At 23.6% G+C, this 21,044-nt stretch overlaps 1 protein-coding gene across 1 annotated transcript; it reads left to right on the forward strand.

Annotated features, from left to right (window-relative positions):
• The first annotated feature begins 15,261 nt into the window (after nt 1-15,261).
• LOC145839529 (pancreatic lipase-related protein 2-like) lies at nt 15,262-19,381 on the forward strand. Its single transcript, XM_082947128.1, has 9 exons — nt 15,262-15,519; nt 15,759-16,021; nt 16,192-16,368; nt 16,434-16,671; nt 16,943-17,050; nt 17,314-17,429; nt 17,535-17,833; nt 17,937-18,146; nt 18,225-19,381. Exons 1-9 carry the CDS (start codon nt 15,366-15,368, stop codon nt 18,448-18,450), a joined length of 1,791 nt encoding a protein of 596 aa, XP_082803254.1. The 5' UTR covers nt 15,262-15,365; the 3' UTR covers nt 18,451-19,381.
• Nucleotides 19,382-21,044: the final 1,663 nt, after the last annotated feature.

A 21,044-nucleotide genomic window follows, 5' to 3' on the forward strand; every position in this document is an offset into this window, starting at 1 on the left:
CAAAATTTTCTCTTTTCAATATTTTTTACTTTGTTTTTTGATGATTTGTTGTTTAAAAACAAGTACGTAATGCTTTTTACATAGTTTGGGCTAGCACTTCGTAAACAAATGGAAGAAAATGCTTGGAATTCAAATCTTACTACTAACCTTTCAAAACAATTTGAAGAATGTTCATGTAATAATTTATGCTAATTAGTTATCATTAGATTTAAAGATTAGCTTAATTTATTTCGTTTCGCCTAAAGTTAACCTTTTTTTAAAATTATTTAGATGGTAATTTTGAATATTCGGTTAAAAAATTGTTAAGTCATTTATAGCTTTTTATCCCAGGGTTAAGCAATATTTGTTCAAACTTAACAAGGCAATAAATTTTATTAGAAAGTTAGAATACTAAAAGTTCAATGATCTTTTATGTAAATACACTTTGTAGTAAAACTAGCTTGAAAAATACTCCTAAGACTATACAGATACTACCGTTTTTGAATATAACTATAAAACTTAAACATTTTATATATATATTTCATTTTCTGTAGTGCAATTATTAATGTAACTTCTTAAAACCTTAACAGTACCAGTATAAAAATAATCAGTTTTTTCTTTTCTGAAGAAAAGCTGTTCGCATCACTTTTTCATAAAAAGTTTTATTTTCATAAAACTTTTAATCGTCTATTTATTTTAATAAATGCGCCAAAACTTAAAGATCATCATAATCTTAAGTAAGTTTATATAATAATCAAAAATAAGTTTTTTGTATGATAATAAAGTTTTTAATAAGAGTACAACGAAAAAGTAAACTCAGACTTGCGCAATTAAAAAAGTAAATATTTTATAAACTAAATAAAAAGGTATGATCAAATAAAGTATTTTTCTTAATAAAACATTTTATTCGATGTAAAAAACACTACGCAAACTTTTAGAAAATTTGTTCATTCATTGCTTTATAAAAAGTACTAAAGTATCATTTGTAACCAGATATCTAGTACACACATCAGCTTAAACTACTTCAGAATTTTTGTTGTATTCATAAACTACACTTATAATTTATCCCACTTTAGTGGTAGGAAGCTCTTTAAAAAAATAACAATGTCACTATGATAATTGTAGCATAAATTGTTCTTAGTTTATATTCAGGAAATACTTGCTTTTATTTACTCTTGTTACATTAAAAATTTTAATCTTTGATTTATAGTCATAGAAAATTTTTGTGAAACCCAAAAGAACCATACACTAACAAACATTTTACACCGTTTTCGATAAAAAGTTTTCAAGAAAGTTTTTTTTTTTAATTAGATCTTTTGTGTATATACTAACTGAATAACCTTAAAAGACTTATATATTTTCAGATTGCACAACTTTTTTTATTAAAATATCTTATAAAATGCAGACAAGTTTATTAAAAAAAAATTAAAAAAAAGTTATTCATTTTCTTTATTAAATAGTGGTTAAAGTAAAACAATCCTAGTTAAAACTTTTTAATTTTTATTAAACATAAAAGACGTACAAAACATTGTACTGTTCATACTAGAAAATGTTTTTAAGCATCTCATTATTTGGTTTTTCGGTTATTCATCGCTAAAACTGTTAAACTATCAACAATTTTTAGTTGTTTAACAAAGCTAATTACATTAGATGTTTTAGTCAACTAAAAAGTAAAACTTTAGGTCATAAAAAAAGAAACTCATGTAGCTACATAGAACTTGAAGATTCTTATTTTTAGTTGTTTTAAATGCTTTAAAGTTTTTTAATTTATGTTTTTAAAACACTTTTCAAATTTACTTTTAAATATTTTTAAGATTAAACTAGATAAAACTTGAAACATTAACCATATTTAAATTGACTAAATATAAACCTAGCTTTATTTTCAAAACCTCAATCACTACTTTGCTATAAACTTAGACCTAAATTAAAAACTAACTATGTACTACACAAAACTAAATATAAAATTTCTGGCAAGAAATAGTCTTTTTGTTACTAATAGTATTAATTATTTTTAAAATCGCATTAACTATTCATTCTAATATCACTTTGTAATCTGTCAATATGTATTAGGTTACTTTTATGTTTTATTTATGAATATTATAACTGTACTTCACTGTAAAAAGCCAAATTATGATGTGTAACTATAAATATTGTGATGATATTCGTACTAGTTTAATAATATAGAAAAAAAGTTTTATATACTTTAAATTTTGTCTAATAAATCCTTTTTTAGTCACGTATTGAAGATCTGTTATATTTTATGCTTTGATTTTTTTTACATAAAAAGTTTTTATTTTTATAAAACACAAGCTTAAAATATAAAAGTAATACTAGCACTGTAAGTAAAAAGTTAAATTGTTGAACCCACATTAATATGCTTAATCAAATTAGTATAAATGTAAATTTCCATTATGTAACTAATATTAACTGAGTAGAAATATTATGCAACTGATTTTTATTTGCTAGTTGATTATTATTGTCTTAGTTGTTCAAAGTTTAAATATTATTCAAGCTTATAAGTTGATAATGAAATTTTTAAAGATTTTATAATTTAAATATTTTATGTTCAAGAAATTTTATGTAATATAAAATAAAATACTTCATATTAGAATATTTATTTACAAAACAACCAAAATCATTATTATAAATAAAAGTCATACTCATAGTTAATACATTATAAGTACAAAAATTAATCTATATATTGTTGATTCAACGACAAAAAAAAGCGCTCAAAACAATTTGGTCCTAAAATTTGGGTTATTGGGTCGTACACCACATGGATACCTCTGAACGTCTTGTCCAGAAAGATTTTTTATTTTTTATAATTGATTTTTAAAGCATTTTAATTTACAGACTACTAGAGTTTATGTTACTTTTAATGTAATAATAAAGTTTTTAATGTCTAAACCTCAATTAATAAATTTATTTTTTTCTAACTATCTAATGGTTTCTTATAATTTATTCATTGTTTTAATTTCAAAACCTAAATAATAGTTTTAGCTAGGTACAAATAGAAAGTCTGGCTAAATATTTGTAGTTTTCCACAAAGAACATATACGCCTGAGTTGAGAATTAAATACGTGACAAGCCTCCAAAACGCCTACAATAATTTCTATTACGTGACGATGTACTTATAAAATTCGTCTGGATATAGAAATATATCCTTTTGTAGTCTTTTGTAGTTTAAATCTTTACAAATAAAAGAGGAAAGTCTTCCGAAAAAACAACTTTTAGTTTATGTTTTTGTTTTCTTAAACTTTTACATTATACTTATGATTGCTTGGAATAATAACAAACAATAGTTAAATAATTTTAAAATGAGACATATTTTTCAATTTATAATAATGTTTAATGTTATGTAATGTTATATTTTATTTGATTATCTTTAAATAATTTTTTTTTATGTCAAGTTCGAAATTGATAATGTCTAATAACAAATACAATTAAATTACTTGTTCGTCTTATAAAAGACTTAATATTAGTTTTTATTTTAGTATATTGTAATCTAAAAAAAATTGTTTATTGTGAAATTTCTATGTTTTCTAATCTAAGATAATATTTTTAAAATTTATATCTAAGAAAACAATTAAAGATCTCAACTTGTTGATTAGGAGCATAATATAACTTCAAATATATTAAGATTTTGTTTTCAAAACAACGTTTAACTCAAAAAAGAGGTCATCAGTCATAATAAAACCTTATTTGAATAAAATTTTAACTATTTAAAAAGCGTTTTAATTGAACAAGATTTTATTTTTTACTAATGACCTTTTTTTCGTAAAACATTGTTTTGAAAATATAAACTTAAAATATTTGAAGTTATAATTTCAATTAACATAACAAACTATCTGACATCATAAGTCTTACAACTTACTTGCAATATGTATTTTTTCTATATTAATTAACAAACTGTTTTTCACTTTGTTAAAATGACTTTTAACTTACCTTTTTACTAGAAATCTTTAAAATAAGATAAAAAGTACACATGCAGAAAAATAGTTTATGTACGTTGATAAAACATTAAATACATTTTTTAGCAATCTCTGAGCATTTAATACTTTAGTTTAACCAAAAATAGTAAATGTAACCTAAAGAAAAAGGAACAAAAAAATTTAGCATAGGTCTTGAAAGTTCATTCAAACTTAAACTAGTTGATTAAAGTGTTTTTCCTATGACCTAACTATTTTCATTGATGTACTATAATTATCATCTTTATTCATGCATTCGATAATGCAAAAAAGATTATCTTATTTAATTTTGACCAGTACTTAATTTAATTTCAACAACTGCTGCTGCAATTTCGTCTAAGTTTAAAACATTTAAACAGTTTAATTAACGATTAAGAAATTCTTGTACTTTGTACTTGCGATGATAATTTCAAGTTCATGTAAAGATTAAAGGGATTTTTTTAACTTGCAAAGACTTATTTTCTAGTATAACACTTAAACTCATCTAATAAATAAAAAAGTAAACTAATATAATAACATAACTAAGCTAAAGATATTTAGTACTGTTTTTTTTTAACTTTGTTTAATGATAAGTCTTATATATTTTGTTTGCTAAGTAAAATGGAATTTAAACTACATTAACTTTTTAGTAACAGATACAACTAATAAGTTAGTTTTGTTTTAAAAGTTAACTTTTTAGAGTTTTCTTAAAAGTATGTTATATATTTATTTGTCTTAACTAAAAAAGATTGCTCGATTTACTGAAATGTAATAAGCTAATTTAAATTATAAATTTAAAATTAAATATTTTATTTACTACCAGTAATTGTAATAAAAAATAAATTAATGCTAGTAAATAAAGATTCAATTTACATACATTATAATTTAAACGTATGTAAAAAAATTTCTTAATAAAGTTTTAAAATATATATGTTTATATTTTGTTACATTATATGTTATTCTTAATTCACAACTTCTTAGTATAATAAACTCAATTTGTAGACTTTTGACTTTTTTTGTTACAAAAAAGTATTTGTTACAAAATTTTTTTTTTATAAAATTATGAAAAAAGTTATAAAGTCATTTATTTTGTTATGTTATGATTATTTTATATGATATTTAAAGATATAAAAAACTTAAAGGAATACTTCTTTGTAACACTTTTTTATTAATACAGTTATAATATAGTTTATAATAATATAGTAATATGATTAATTTAAATAAGGTACATCACAAAACTTAAAATAAAACTGTTTATTTTATTTTAAAGTACACAGTAAAGATAATAAATAGTTAAAATAATAATAATTAAAGTTCAATGTTCAACGGGTGTTCTTTTTTTTATATCAAGTAATGAATGTAGGTTAGAATTTTTTAAATATTTTTAAAAAATTATTTTTATTTTTAAATAGTTTTTGAGGTCAAATACCTTAAGTAATTTGAAAACTTAGGCTTGGGTGTGTTTTTTTTTTTTTTTTTGCTCTATTATTGTTAAGCACAGACCAAAGTATTATTCTTTCTCCCTAAATAAGAACTAAGTTAAATATAACTTATCACAGTCACTATGACGATGCGACTTTGAGGTAAACTTTTAATCTGTTTACAGCATAAAAAATATAAATGAAGTTTAGTTTTTTTTTATGAGAAAAGAGTTTAGAATCAAACACAAAACTGAATTTCAGTTTTTTTTTAATAAGAAACTTAATAACCTAAGTTTTTATTTTTGAATAAAAATGTTATTTTTATTTATAATCAAAAAATATATATTACATCTTTTAAAATCATTGAACAACGTTTTTTAAGATTCATCCTTTTTAATAAGTTATTAAAATTTTAGTTGATTATTTACAATAAAAAAAGTAATTATGAAATAAATAAAACATTCGAAGTATTATCTAAATTTCTAAAATAAAACATTGAATAAGAAATTAGATTTAGTTCGTTTATTTGTCCAGAGTATCATAAAAACATGTTTTCAATAACATTTAGGAGACCTTGGTGACCTTGTTTTTTTGAAGAATGTAAAAATAACATTTTAGTTGAATAATTCTGCGTACTTCCACAATGAAATATCTATGAAGAAAACGACTACACAAACTATAATGTCTTTTTATATGCAACCTGACAACAATTTTTCATATTACTCAGTTACACGTGTAAGCGAAAACACTCAACCTGTTTACTACATACTTTTTTTCAATTAGCATGTTTTTCATAAACTACCAATGATTGATAAACAGAAAGCTAATTCCATAAAATAAGCAAATATTTTGGAATTGTTTGCTTAAAAAAATAAAGAGCTTAGAATACTGTTTAATTTACTAGAATGACATTATGTTTTGTACTATTAATAAGTTAAGAGTTGTAAAACTTTAAACATTTTTTATCACTTGTAAATAACATTAGTTAAACTATTTATAAAAAAAACTGTTGTTTATAGTTGAATTAATTTAATTCTTTAAACTTTTAAAATTATGTATAAGCTCTAAGCTTTCACTAAATAAGTTGATTATCAAAATACTTTATAATGTTTAAAACAGTAAGTATAAAAACCTCATTAGTTCATAAAACTCATAACAAGTAATATTAAAGCTAAATTATGACCGTATTTTTAGTACTATTTTATACAGATTACATTTATCAATATCAGAAAACTGAAAGTTTTTAAAACTGTCGTAATTTTAGAAAATTTCTTAATTATTTTATTATTTTATAAAAAATATACAATGTGGCTAATACTTACTACACCTATTAATAATTAAACTTACTTAAAGAACTTTAAAATGGTACTTGAAATATTTCAGGTATACGTATAATGTTATTTAAAGTATTTTAGTTACTTTGTTTTCTCTGTAGTTCAGCGACTTATAACTACCTTAAATATGTTTATATCTTAATGTAATATTTTTTTTAGTTGTAACTTCTTATATTATAAAAACGAAATTCTAAAATAATTTGTGAAAGACTTCAATCTATTTATGTTTTTACCATATGTTCATCTATTTATGTTCATAAAATTTTGACGTAATTATACAACGGTATAAAAAAGGGTTACATGACAATTCAAATTCTGACAACTCAAATTCCGACAATTCAAATTCTTAAAAAAATATTTAAAAGACTATATGTCAAAAAGTAATATATATTTGCAAAAAATAAAAAATGCTTATGTAGATCTTATTAATATCTACAAGCCACTTTTATCTTTTTTGAAAATTCTAAAATATTTTTCAAAATATTTTAAAATTACTATAAATAACTATATTTTTTACTTTAATAAAGCTTTATCTCCAAAAATATTTAATATTTTGCCAAAAGAAAAAAATGTCCTGTAGATATTAATTTGATTTACATATGGATCATTTATTTTAGACAAATATACATTACTTTTTTATATTTAGCCGTTTCAATTTTTTATTTTGAGTTTGAATTGTAGGAATTTGAATTGTCCGAATTTGAATAGTCGGGCACCCGTATAGACCATTTATAACCTAAGCTTAAATATTGACTAACAATAATGTGGTATAACTAGTCAAACATAATATTTTAGTGTAACAATTTTTTTTATTGAATTTTTACGTTTTTATTATAACGTTAATAAATATTTCAACAATAGTTGTAGGTTAAAAGTAAAAACACCTGTAAAACACACAAACAATTTTTATAAATTGTGTAATCTACAAGCATGCTTGTACCCATATGTTCAGTTGTTGTAAAAAAGACCACAATAATTACATAAAACGTCGGCCCATTCAAGGGTGCGGTTGCTTTTGTAGCAAGCTTTAACTATTTTAAAATAGTTTTTTCAAGTATCTAAAATGCTAATAATTTTAACTTTTTTAGTTTTTAGAAAATATTTTTATTTTTAATTTTTGAAATTTAATTTTTTATAGTTATACTTGAGCATACAAGTTACCTTAAGCTATTTTAATGAAAAAGTATTTTGCTTAAAATGAACGCATAAGGTGCGTGTTTATTAAATTTTTTTATATACCTATTAAAAAAAAAACTCTTTTGACAAAGATTTTATCATAAAACTATTTAAAAGTTCCATCGTTTAAAGTATATTTATCGTTTATTGACTAACTATTAATATAAAATTTTTTTTACAAAAGTATATATCACAAAGTTCTAAAACAAATACAATTTTTATTTCGTAGTTAAATTGCATGAAAATGATCAGTTAAAGACCTCTAAAAATTGTATTCTAAAAAACTAAATCATAATAAAACTTATTTATAGGTTTGTTTGAAACATTTAAGGAAAAAAAGTAAAAAACAAATTTTACTTAATTTTTTGCACAAATAATGTATACTGTATTTGACCATATGAACTTTAGTCTGATGTAAAAGCAGCTTGTTATTTTTTTTTTATTTTCACCTTTTTTAAATTTTAGATTGAAGTAAGTTAGCTAATCAATCGAATGATAAGTTTTATAATACAAGCATATTTTTTTAATTAAATTTTTTGATAAGGAATACGATAAATTATATGCTTAGTTTTATCAAAAAATCTAAAAAGATAATTTGTTTTGCATATTACCATGTCTTTTAGTAATTATGTATCTTTATAAAAACTGGTATATTTTTACCTCCCAACATTCTAACATATTTTTAAAGTTTTAATTTTCATTACGCATACATCATTAGAAATATATTTTACAATTTCTAACAGTATAGTTTTGATAAATAATTTTGGTAATGATGAAATACAAATGTAAATTTAGAAGTTTATTAAGTGTATAAATACTAGATACTATTTCAAATACATTAAGTTGAAATTATAGTACTACGGTAAAATGTACCTCAATTAAAAATTTTATAAGTATGATTTAATCGGAAATCACTTACAGCTAACAGCTAATTTAAAGTTATTGAACAAGTGACTTTATATCAAACTTTCAAAAAATAATTAAGCAACATTTTCTTATAAATCTATTTTGATTGGAAGCAATATAATCATATTAAGCAAGTGACAATTTTGTTTTTGTTTTTGTACTTTATTAACCTACACGCTTGATTAAGTGCTTAATCACGTGATACCGGCCGAAAGTGGCCTGATGTTTCTGTGGTGAATCCAGTTTTCCATACAAATTTCTGAAATTTCCCAGTATTTCTCTTAAATCATGCGCAAAAATTTTTTCGTAAAATAGTTAATTTAAACGAAAAATTTAAAGTTCACTATTTTTTAAGAATATTCTTATTTAAAACATGTTCAGACAACAACTTTTTATTTTATTTATACCTCTTTTTATATTTGTTTACTTAACATAACACTACATATATTTGTGTTTTTTATAAAACTTTTTTAATTTAGTTTTAAATTTTGATTAATAAGTTTGTTTTGTGCAAAAGATGAACAACTTTACTAAATACTTAAATCCTGCATAATTATGTTCACATCATTTTACTACTTATTTTTTGAATCATAAATAAAGAATTTAAAATGAAAGTAGAAATTTGATAAAAAAGTTCAATTAATTTATAGTTGTTTTTGAAAAAATTTATTCTATATTATTACACAAATACAAGTGTAAGCATCATAGTATAAAGTAATCATAACAGAAGATTAATATTATAATTTTCCTCAATAAATTAATTATATATTTTTTTTTTGACAATTATTTTCTTAAAAAAGTATCCTGTTTTTGTACTTCATGAAATAATGTAAATTGTTTGTTATATAAAATTAAGTTTATAAACTTAATCAATTTGAATTACACTTCCTGACCTGTATTTAAAAAAGAATCTTACTAACAATTTTTCTATACCAGGTACGGAATTTTTTGAATGGTTTCATTTTCTAAACATTTAATATGTACTCATAAAATTCGTAAGTGCGTTTTGTTTTGTTTGCAAGCACTATTTTTACTAGCTTTTTACAACTGTTCATCCCCCGTATCATTAATATAAAAATTTAAGTAAAAATAACCAATCTAAATCAAAACACTAAATTCAAAGCACAACCTACAAAACCTGTTTTGAATTTGAAAACTGTAGGATTTTTATACAGCGGCTTTTTATTAACGCCAAAAAAATACATAACCTAATATTTCTACTACTTTCTACAGTATTAAAGTATTAAAAAGTTTTGTTTAGTACTTTAGGACAAATAAGCTTTTGAAATTTATTTACAACATTTATATACAAAAACTGACAACTGATTTATTTCTAGCTTTAAATATTTTTATCAAAAAGTATAAGAGAATCTCTTACAGTGAAAATATTTTATTCAATAAATATATAAAATTAAAACTATACTGATTAGTGCAAATGGTTGGTAAAACATCTATTTGATTTACAGGTCAAAAATTGTTCTAAATTTTCAGTGAAAATTTTTTCTTTGTTTAACTTCAATGAATCATTTTTTATGAATTGAGAAAAAAAGTCAAATAGAGTTTTTTTTTGTCAACAAAGTAACTAAACAACAAACTTTGTTTTTTTAATTAAAAAAAAAAAAAAAAAATCTAATATTTGAAGTTTTCTCAAGACATGACTTTAGTCAACATTATGCATCTAACATTTAAAGAAAATGAACACAAATAAAACTATAATAAACTTAAATATATGTTGCATTTATCATTTCTTCTTAAAGACAGAAACTTTCTTTATTTGGAAGTCTACAATTTATAAACTTGATTTTCTGAACAATAATAAAACAGCAATACCATTGTTTTAATTTCATTACTATTTTAATTTTCTTAATGTATAGTTTGTTTAATATAATAAATTTATATAATTCAGAAAAATCAATAAAGCTTTTATTTTAAACTCATTATTATTGCTTTAATAACTTTCAAAAGCTTCGTCAGCAAACAAGTAGAATAATAACTATATTATTAATGTGAAAAAATATTTATAGCTTTAATGATTAATATTTTTCATTTAAACTTGTATAGAAATTTGAAGCTTTTCTCGGATCAAAATTCAAGTATTTTCACTAAATAAGTATTGTCTTATTTTCATACTACGACAAAAATTGTTTAAGTGTAATATACAGTGTAAAGTAGCTTAGAAGTAATATCTTCTATCGAAAAGCTAAATTATAGACAATTTTTATAGTAAAAAAAACCTTTGAAACTATATTTTATTATCACAAAAAAAAAATTAAACTAGATTTGTCATCAGCGTTATTAAACATTTTTTAAATTAAATACATTTCTTTTAAAACTTACTTTTGTTTTCCTTCTAGTCAAGTAGTTTTTCTAAATTCTTATAGGTAACTTTTTTATGTGTAAAAAAATTAATTTAAATTTCTAATGTTTACACATAGGCCACTATCACAAAAGGTATTACTAATTGAATTTCTCAAAAGACGTATAAGCTAACGGTAATGTTTACATTCTCATACATAACTTTTATAGCCGGCATATCAGCGTACCTAGCAACATGTCAATACGATGTTTATTCTGTTTTTAAACCATGCGCTTTTATTTTGTTTAACACGTGGATACTTTTTACTAAATATTTTTTTATAACTTACTTTGGTTTTTTAATAAACTTACAATAACTTATAATAAATATATAAATTAGCTTTTATTAAGCGAGCTAGTTATGCTACTTATAACATATACTTTTAATTTCACTAAATAAGAGTAAGTTAATAAAAGTCGTGCCTTAATAATAGATAGAAATCAGATTATACTTATATCAAAAAAATTGAAAACCAGAAGTTATAATAAATTCTTGTTAAACTTTTAATAGTAATCTACTACGACAATCAGGTAGTACAAAATTTTGCATTTTTCTTAAATGACAAAACTCAATACTTAATATGTCACTTGTTCGTTTAGCTAAATAAAATAGCTTTATAAGCTTTTATTAAATACCTTGTATTTATTAAAAAAATAATTATAGTAAAATTTTTAATTTGCGAATTTGTTATAGGAGTAGAGCCCCTATAAGTAAGTATGAAATTATGCCTTTTTACTTTATCCAGAATAATCTATCTATTTTATTTACTTTTAAAAAAATAATTACTAAATTATAAGTTTTTTCTCTGTATTTAGTGTGTTTTGAAACATATTTTTGAAGTTTAAATTTACATAGTACTACACCCTAAACTTTAAAAAATCATAAAACGATATTTTTTTTAATTTAAAGGACAGTTTGTAAACAGTAACTAAAAAGTTTGTTTCACTTTCAACTAATTATTTTGATATTAATTTTTTTAAACTAAATAAATGTTTGTTGTTTCTTTATACATATCGTAACATATAATTAAAGTTTATACACTTAAGTTAGAGTTTATTAACCATCAATATGAAATAGTCTGAAAACTTTAATAACACTAGTCAGTGTTTTGTTTGTATAAATTGTTTGTTGTTTAACTATATAAGTGAAAAATAATTAACTATTTGACTATTAACATAAGTTAATTTAATTAAGTTTTTATTAAACATGTTATATTTAGAAAAAAAGTCAATAATTGTTTAGTTGGAAACAAATTGTTACTAAAAAACTCAAGTAAAAATATACTATACTACTACAACTAAGTTAATTAATTTATCAAATAGTTAGTCAAAATTTTTAACACAAAAATTATTTTTAACATTCAATACTTTGTGTCATTTATAATAAATAAAATTATATTAAACTTTTTTAAAATTGTTATTTCTTTTTAATATAAATTCTACTGTTGTTATATACTTTTGACAATATATGTATAGTAAATGTTTGAAAAACAACACAAAAACACCTAAAAATATACAGGTTATTTACGAAAATCTTACTTTTTTTCATCCAAGTTTAAAAACAAAACTCAGTTCTTCATAGTGTGTTCGAACTGAAAATTAAGAATTTTACTTTAATTAAGAGTAGTACTGTTGTACTATATATTACACTTAAAATGATTTAGTTTAAAAAAAAGTGTTGTAACTATAAATTTTTATTTTTTTTTTTTAAAAGATATTTTACAAGCTGTAGCATATGTGTTTTTTTATTTTTTAGAAATTAATTTAAGGTAGGAATTTAATAATTCATTTTAAAAATATAAACTTAAAACTAATCATTTTAGTTTGTAATAACAATAGGAGTTGTAGTATTTTGATCAATAAAGAATTCAAACAACTATTATTACTGAGTAATTTGCACATTTTTTGTTCTCTTTATAAAAAGAGCTTGAATAGCTTTTGTTTGTAAAATAGTAAATAATGCATTTGTAATGAGTTTTACTTCCTTGTCCTTTTTAAAGAGAAATTTACTCCCAATACTAGGAGTGGTGTGGTAGTAAACGACCAATAAAAAAGCGCTACGCAGTTTTTCATATGGCTATGAAACGAACTTGGCCCTTAAAAAATTCCTTGTGATAAAACTCAAAGGATTAAAAGACAGTTCGTCACAAGAAAAATGACGTATTAAATACGCGGAGAATTATTGACAACCAATAGCAACAAGGCACACAGCACGAGGTGAAAACGTCACAAAATACTTTGTGCTTTATAAAGATGTTCTGATAGAGTCAAATATACATAAGGAATTTATAGATTTATTTTAGTGCCTTAAGTTTTTTACTTCAATTAATTGTTTTGTGTAAACATTAACAAAAAAAATTCCCATAAAATAAGGTTTTATAACTAAATTCTTTAAATTTCCCACGTGAAAGTTTTTTTTTAAGAGACTAACTAAATTAAGTACAGGCCACCCTTAAAGTATTTTTCGTACAATATGTTGTTATTGACACCATAAAATTGGTTCATCATGTGCTTAAAAAAATCTATTCAAAGATGTAAGTTTTGACATAAAAGGTCGCGAAGATCGCCAAGTAAAACTGTAATTTAGTTAGACTGCAGAAAAGACAATAAAGACTCTACTTTAAAGTGAAATGAAGTTTGTTTTTACAATTTTTAGAAGCTATTACTATCTTATATGTTTGAATTAATGCAACATAACTATGTCTTTTATTAAATTAAAGATGTAATATTAAGTTTTGTCAAATTTGGTTAATATTAAATTATCATGTGAATAGTAGCTAATTTTTTTTTTAAGAGGTTAAATTACAGTTAAAAACGGATGTAAATAATGATTTTGTATTATTTTTCTTCAAGACATATAAACGATAAACAAAGTTCATTAAGGAAAAAGTATTTTAAAAACTGCACTTGTGCTTGTACATTAGTTTAAACTTATTAATTTTAGAAGATAAGTAAAAAATTAATAAAAAACTTTTTAAAAGTACACAAGTGGTTTTATTATAAACTATTTTGTTTTAAACTTACACAATTTTGTAAAATTTCAAAATAAGAAAACAATTTAAAAAAATTAGCATTAAAAAAGAAAATTATTCGAAATTTAAGGAGCATCAGACGTTGCCTGTAAATTGTGTATGTATGAAATTTATGTATTAAATGAGACACGTCAGAGCTACTAAAAGTTAGTTGAAAGAGCAAAAACCAGCCATATTATTCTCTTTAAATACCGGTTACTAAAGTGCAGTTTAGTAGCTGATTTATTAAGGTTATTTTAGCACAAAAATACATCATGCTAGCTCAGTTACTTTAGGTCAGTATTTTTGTTAAGAAAAAAAAAAAACATTGCTTTTTTTTAAATCTATTGTGTTTTGTTTTTAAGCATTAGTCGGTCAAAGTTAACAGCAATTACCTAACAAAAAGTTGATATAAGATTAAAAATGTTATAACAGTTAATTGAAAAATAATCATGTAGTACTTTTTTATACTAAACTTGTAAATTAGGTCATTATTTTACATAAAATTAGTAGTAAGTCAAACAGAAAGAAAAACAAATTGTTGTTAAGTTAGTATAAAGTGCACCAACTCAGTTTTTAAAAAATTGAGAGAGTGATTTTCTGTTTCCTGATTGGTTCTCGTTTTATGGTATGATTTTTAGTATTTTAAATTTATGTAGCCATAAGAAGATCTGTGCAGTTTTAAAGTTTACATCAGCAAGTAACATTAAAATTATTAAAATACATTATTTTAGTTTAGCATGGAGTCTTGTATCAGTCAAGGGAGTTGGCAAGGTTAGTTAGATATAAAGGCATTACAGATAGTTGTATCATGTAATAGCTTTAATTACTTTGGAATGGGTCCATATAAACTTAATTAAAGTGATGTATAAAAGACATAGTGTTAGTAATTCATCAGCTATTTAATAGCACATTTGATTAAAGTTTATTTGTTCATCAGTATTTGTTTAAATACATCAGTTTTGTTTTCTTTATCAGAATTAAGCAAATAGTACTGGTTAAATTGTTATTTGTTTGCAAACATGGTTTAGAAAGTAATTTTGTTTATCAATTAATATAAGTTATTATTAGCATAATGCATTTCTTAATTTAAAATGACTGAAAATGTGTTTTAATTTAACATATCTTTTATTTTAGATTTTAGAAATTAATTATAAACTTCAAAAAAAAAAATCTGATCCAGATTTTTAGCAAATTTGTATAGCTGTTGGAACTTATTGCATATTTACTTCTAAGATGATTTATCAAGAAGGTTCATCATCTCAATCTAGCATTGCCTGTGATACAACATCAAGTTTAAAAAATAATGGAAAATCATATAATTGGACCTTTTCCGCATTTTTGAAGATATTTTTGTTTACCTTGTCTCTAACTTTCACACCTTCAAAAGGTTTAGATTTTTTTAAACAATATTAGTTTGTATAGATTTTTAAGTTTTTATGAATTTTATTTTTGTCTGTATATGTTTATATTTTTTTGTTTTATACATTTTAATTATACATGTAAGATATGATTAAAAGTATTTTTTTAAAATCCTTATTTAAAATATATAATTTGTTTAAGAAACAGTTTGATGTAGTAAAATCAAATTTATAATCTATAAATTATTAAATTTGAATATATTTACAGCTGCGAGTACAAGAAACAATGTAAACAAAAAAGATGATTCTAACCCAACAAAAGTATGTTATCGAGGATTTGGTTGTTTCACAAATTCAAAGCCATTCAACCCAAATCTACCGCTCCCTCAAGATCCTAGTGAATTAAATACTCAATTTACTCTTCAAACTAGAGAACATACTGAAAACTACAACATAACTCAGACTGAAAATATAAAAAACTCAACATTTGATGGAAAGAAGCCTACTAAGGTCATCATTCATGGATTTGTGGTCAGTTGATTATCACTTTAATAAATAGATATGAAGTGTTAAAAAAAAGTATAAGTTTAAATAAATTTTAGTACACCATGTCCTTAAACTAAACATTTTGAGTGCCTTTCTTTTATTGTTTGGTAAACAATATACATATATATATATATACATTGTCTTGTACTTTTTAGCTTTCTGAGACTGTGTCCATGTGGGTCCCAAAAATGACTGCTGCTATATTAAAAGCTGAAGATGTCAATGTTATTGAGGCCAACTGGGTAGATGGAGCTAGAACTAAGTATGATCAGGCTGTTTCCAATACAAGAATAGTTGGTATCCAGATCAAAAAACTTATTAGACACTTATGCGTTAGTAGTTTTATTTAGCTTTTATTCTAAATTGTTTCTAAATATATTAACTTTTTTGTTTACAGAGAAACTATGGTGCAAAAAGTGTAGACTTTCACTTGATTGGTTTTAGCCTTGGAGCTCATGTGGCTGGCTTTGCTGGAAAAGAACTAAATGCAAGTGGACACAAGTTGGGTAGAATTAGTGGTCTAGACCCAGCCAATCCATCTTTTAATTCTGATTCTTCAATAGTCAGATTGGACAAATCCGATGCTAAATTTGTTGATGTTATCCACACTGATATCAAAACTATTCTTCATATTGGTAATTACATTTTTAACTATTGATTTCAAATTTATTTGTTAATTGTTTTAATTTAATTGTATAAAAAATGATTAACAATGTAAATTTTAATTTCTTTTTGATTTCATCAACGAAATAGTCCAATTGTTTTAAAAGACGTTTTAAACACAAACTGCCATTAGTTAGTGTTATTTATCTTTACTTGTTATTATTTTTTTACATTGAAATGTTTCAATTTCTAAAGAATTAAGTTCTGAAGGTTATAATTTTTTAATAAAGATATAATTTCCAGCAACTGGAATGAATAGATCACTTGGACATGTTGATTTTTGGCCAAATGCAGGAGAAGACCAGCCTGGGTGTCATGAAGGGTTTATGTCGTCAAAAGGCTTTTTTGCAAGTAAGTGTATTAAAATTATTTTATTAGAATAACAAGTTAAATTATGATTACAGTTAAAAATAAACCCTACCTGCTGTTGCTGCTAGCATAGCTTTAATATTTTTTCTTGGTAGTTGTGACGTCACATCACACATTATTGTGTCAACTAGTCTGTGCACTATGTTGGCATTTAGCCTGAGGCAATACTATTATGCCAAGCAGTTCATGTCTTTTACACATATACCACACTTAATTTTTTTTTATATAAGAATTTTTATGTGCAGGTATGCAAGACATGGCTATTTGTGATCATCTCAGAGCTCATGAGTTATACATTGACAGCATCAACACTGATGCACCTATGATCGGTTACAAGTGTGCAAATTACGCAGCATTTAAAGTAAGTTGATTTTTAATGTACTAAAAAATAAGGCGCATACAATAAAAGTCAAAATTGTATTTAATGTTATAATGACAAATTTCAAACAAAAATATTTACTTTCAGCGTGGAAATTGTTTACGTTGTGAGTACAAACACAAAAGTAAAGGCGACAAGGAAAGATTTAACAATAACCGTTGTAAGACTATGGGATACTGGGCTACACCTCCTCATGGCGACCGCAAAAAAGCCTCTGTTAATTATTTTCTTGACACTGCTAAAAAAGCACCTTTTGCAATGCACGACTATCAAATTCAAATTCGCTGGAGAATGATTCCAGGCAAAGCACAAGGTGAAATTAAGGCCAAGATGGCTGTAAAGTTGTATGGTGAATATGATTATTCAGATGAAATTGTTCTATCACAGTGAGTTTAACTTTAATTTGCTATTATAATAATGAAAATGACTTTTGTTTTGCTATCAAAATCTCCATTAATTTATTGTAACACATTTTTTTTTCATTTATAGCAATGGGGATGAATACTACCATTTGAACCAAAACAAAACAGCCAAGTTTCTTGTACCCGTCCCTTATAATAAAAATATTGGACCACTGAAGAGGATTGAATTTAAATGGTCTGCACCCAAATGCTGGTACGGCGCTTGGTTTGGATGTACCAACAATGACAAAGTGTACATCAAGCGAATTAAGCTATTAGAAGGACCTAAATTCAGAAGGTAACTAATGTAACTTAAGTTGCAGTTATTAATTAAGACAGTCTAATTATATATTTTTTACAAATTGTTACATTTTAGGTACAATTTCGTTCAAGAAGAACGCTTGAGGCATGAGAAGGTGCATCCAGTTGAAATTGCTTCAGATCAAACAGTTGTATTCCATCGTTTTGAACACAGGAATCGCAAAGCCTCAAAACATGCAAGTTATATTACAAATTCTGAGAACTTAGTAGAACCTCCTATGAAAAGTATTAAAGTTAGCAAACGTGAAAGTTCTGAAATCTCTTTAACTTCGTCGTCCTAACAAATTAATTGTATAGTTGTACTATGTTACTGTGTTGATATTTATTTTTCCATATTTTACATCTGAAATTGTTGCTATGCTCACTTCTCTCAATAATGAATGATTTTTACTTGAACCATAAAAGTTGTATTTATTGCGTGGTCAGGCTGGAACCTGTCACGATTACAGTTTTGTAATCCTTAATTTTACCTAAAACCTTTTGCAAGTAGTCAATTTAAATTATTTTTATTTATTTAGACTGAAATGGGTAGTCTGCTGTACTATTTAACATGTTTATGTGTTTTTCACCTTAAAAAAGAAGTTTCTTTAAATGGTGATGAGCCCTCTTATTTATTAGCTAATTGTTCTTTGATGACTATGTTTATTAATATTTATTTAATTTACTGATGAGTGAGCTACCGCTGAGTTAACACAATGCACTGCCACACCATCTTTATATGATAAGAACAAGGATTTTGTTAAAAATTACAGCTCAATTTTTAGAGCTGCTTTTATTTTAATGTTAATTTGGTTTGATACCAATTACCAAATTACATTGTCATTTTCTTAACACATACTTTTTTCAGAAAATGATATAAGTTGAAAATCGCAAAACTTGTACAGCCTGTTTTAATAAAATCCTAAATTAAAGAAAAGATTCTGTAATAATATTTTTTAAAAGGTTTTGTTTCAGTTAAATATGCACACTTTTTAAATGTGCGTTTCAATGTTCTAAATCAAAACAAATTTTTAATGATACTAATCTTAATTGTGTTTGTCTTATGTTACTGAAAATTCTAGTGTTTTATGACGTAACCCAAAACTTGTTACAGTTCTAATAATTTCTAACACTGTGGATTTTTATGGTGTATATTTTAGATAAAAGCGTTTGTGTTTTTCTGTAAAAAAAATTCTAAAAATATTTTGTTGTTTTGAATAAAGAAGTAAAAAAATTAAATTGTAAATCATTTAACTTATGGTAAAACGCTAGTGATAAATAATAGATATATACTACAAACTTTGATTAAACTAAATTTAACTGGGAAATCAATTTAAAGTTAGATTATAAATAAACAGTGTAAAAAATAAATACAATTTTTAAAATGTTTATTAGTTTTAACTTAATAGGCGGAGTAAATTTAAAAATAAGAAAATGTTGTTGTGGTTTCAATTTCGACAAACTTAACATTTATTTAGAACAAAACTTTTTGGCTATGTTTCGCAGGTGGTCCTTTACTAAGTTAAAAAAAGAGTTATCAGTTTACCAATTTTGTCTAGGAAGCAGTTTGATAGCATTTTCCGTATCGGTTTTGCAACATATAACTCTTAATTTTTGTTGGGCGAAATTGCTATATGAACTGAATGGAGAAGCTCTAAAAAGAGCTATATAATACTCAATAATTTATCAACAGACTTATTTTTTAAATTAAGTTTACAATACTAATATAAATTATTTTTGAATCTTTTTGTTACTTGGTTTTTAATTAACTTCTAATCCTAACTTTTTACTCGTTGCATATTAAATTACTTGAAAAAAGTTGTATATACTTTACCCAAGTATGTATTTACAAGTTTTGAATAAGCAAAATCTAAATTTAATATTTGAAGCATGAATAAGTTTAAATTATCATGTAAACAATATTGTTAGAGTGCAGTTCACTATTTCGTTAATTGTTCGACAAGGTCAGATTTTTCCTCGCTGAAATTAAAATAGTAGATTTTAGCACGCACATTATATGATTAAATTTTAAGAGTTTAATAGTTGTTTAAAAAAATGATTCTATTTCAGAAGAATTCATAAAGAAAATGTTCGACAATTATCACTAATACAGATAGAAAAGCTGTTACTTTTTTGAATAAGTCGTTTAACTACTAGAGTTCGGTTAACAAAAGTAGGAAGTATGTATCCGCTATTCAATGTTTAAGGATATCAAGTTAATTTTCAAGTGCTCGATACGCATGAATGAAGTTTTAGCTAAACAAGTTTAAAACTTTTAAAATTTTATTATGTGTTTCTATGTTACGTCACTATACTTTAAGATAAATTACTAAAAATAAAAAAAAACATAAATTTGTCTATTGTAAAATGCATTAAGTTTGAAACTGATTATTTTAACTGTTTAAAAAATTACAACATGTTAGAATTTAAAATACTACTTTTAGTTATTTCAGCTGTCTACTCAGTTGTATAAGTAAATAACAACGTTTATATATATTTAATTTAATTGAAAATCAGTTTCAAATACTTTTATTCACAAAACTAGAAACAAATTAAAGCTGAAATTTATTTATAGGGTATATCCGTTGGTAAATAAATCAGATTCTATTTAACATTAAAATCTAAAATTATATCTAGCAAAAAAAACATTTGTATTACCTAAAAAAACTATAAACTATTTTCACAATTAAATTACGAATCACGAAAACTGTGTTTTAGAGCCATGCGTCTATCACAAGTAATTCATGAGTTTGGGTTAGAATAGCTGACACGTTTTAATTTCCAGCTTAAAAATTTAATTTTTATTTATATCACAAAAACTATTCCTTTGTCAAAAAAACCTAATTTGTAATTATAGTCAGTAAAAACAACTTTAATGTAAAAAAAAAAATAAAAC

The sequence above is a fragment of the Thalia democratica genome, chromosome 6 (genome assembly GCF_965202585.1).
Source record: "Thalia democratica chromosome 6, ktThaDemo2.hap1.1, whole genome shotgun sequence".
NCBI classification, from domain to species: domain Eukaryota; kingdom Metazoa; phylum Chordata; class Thaliacea; order Salpida; family Salpidae; genus Thalia; species Thalia democratica.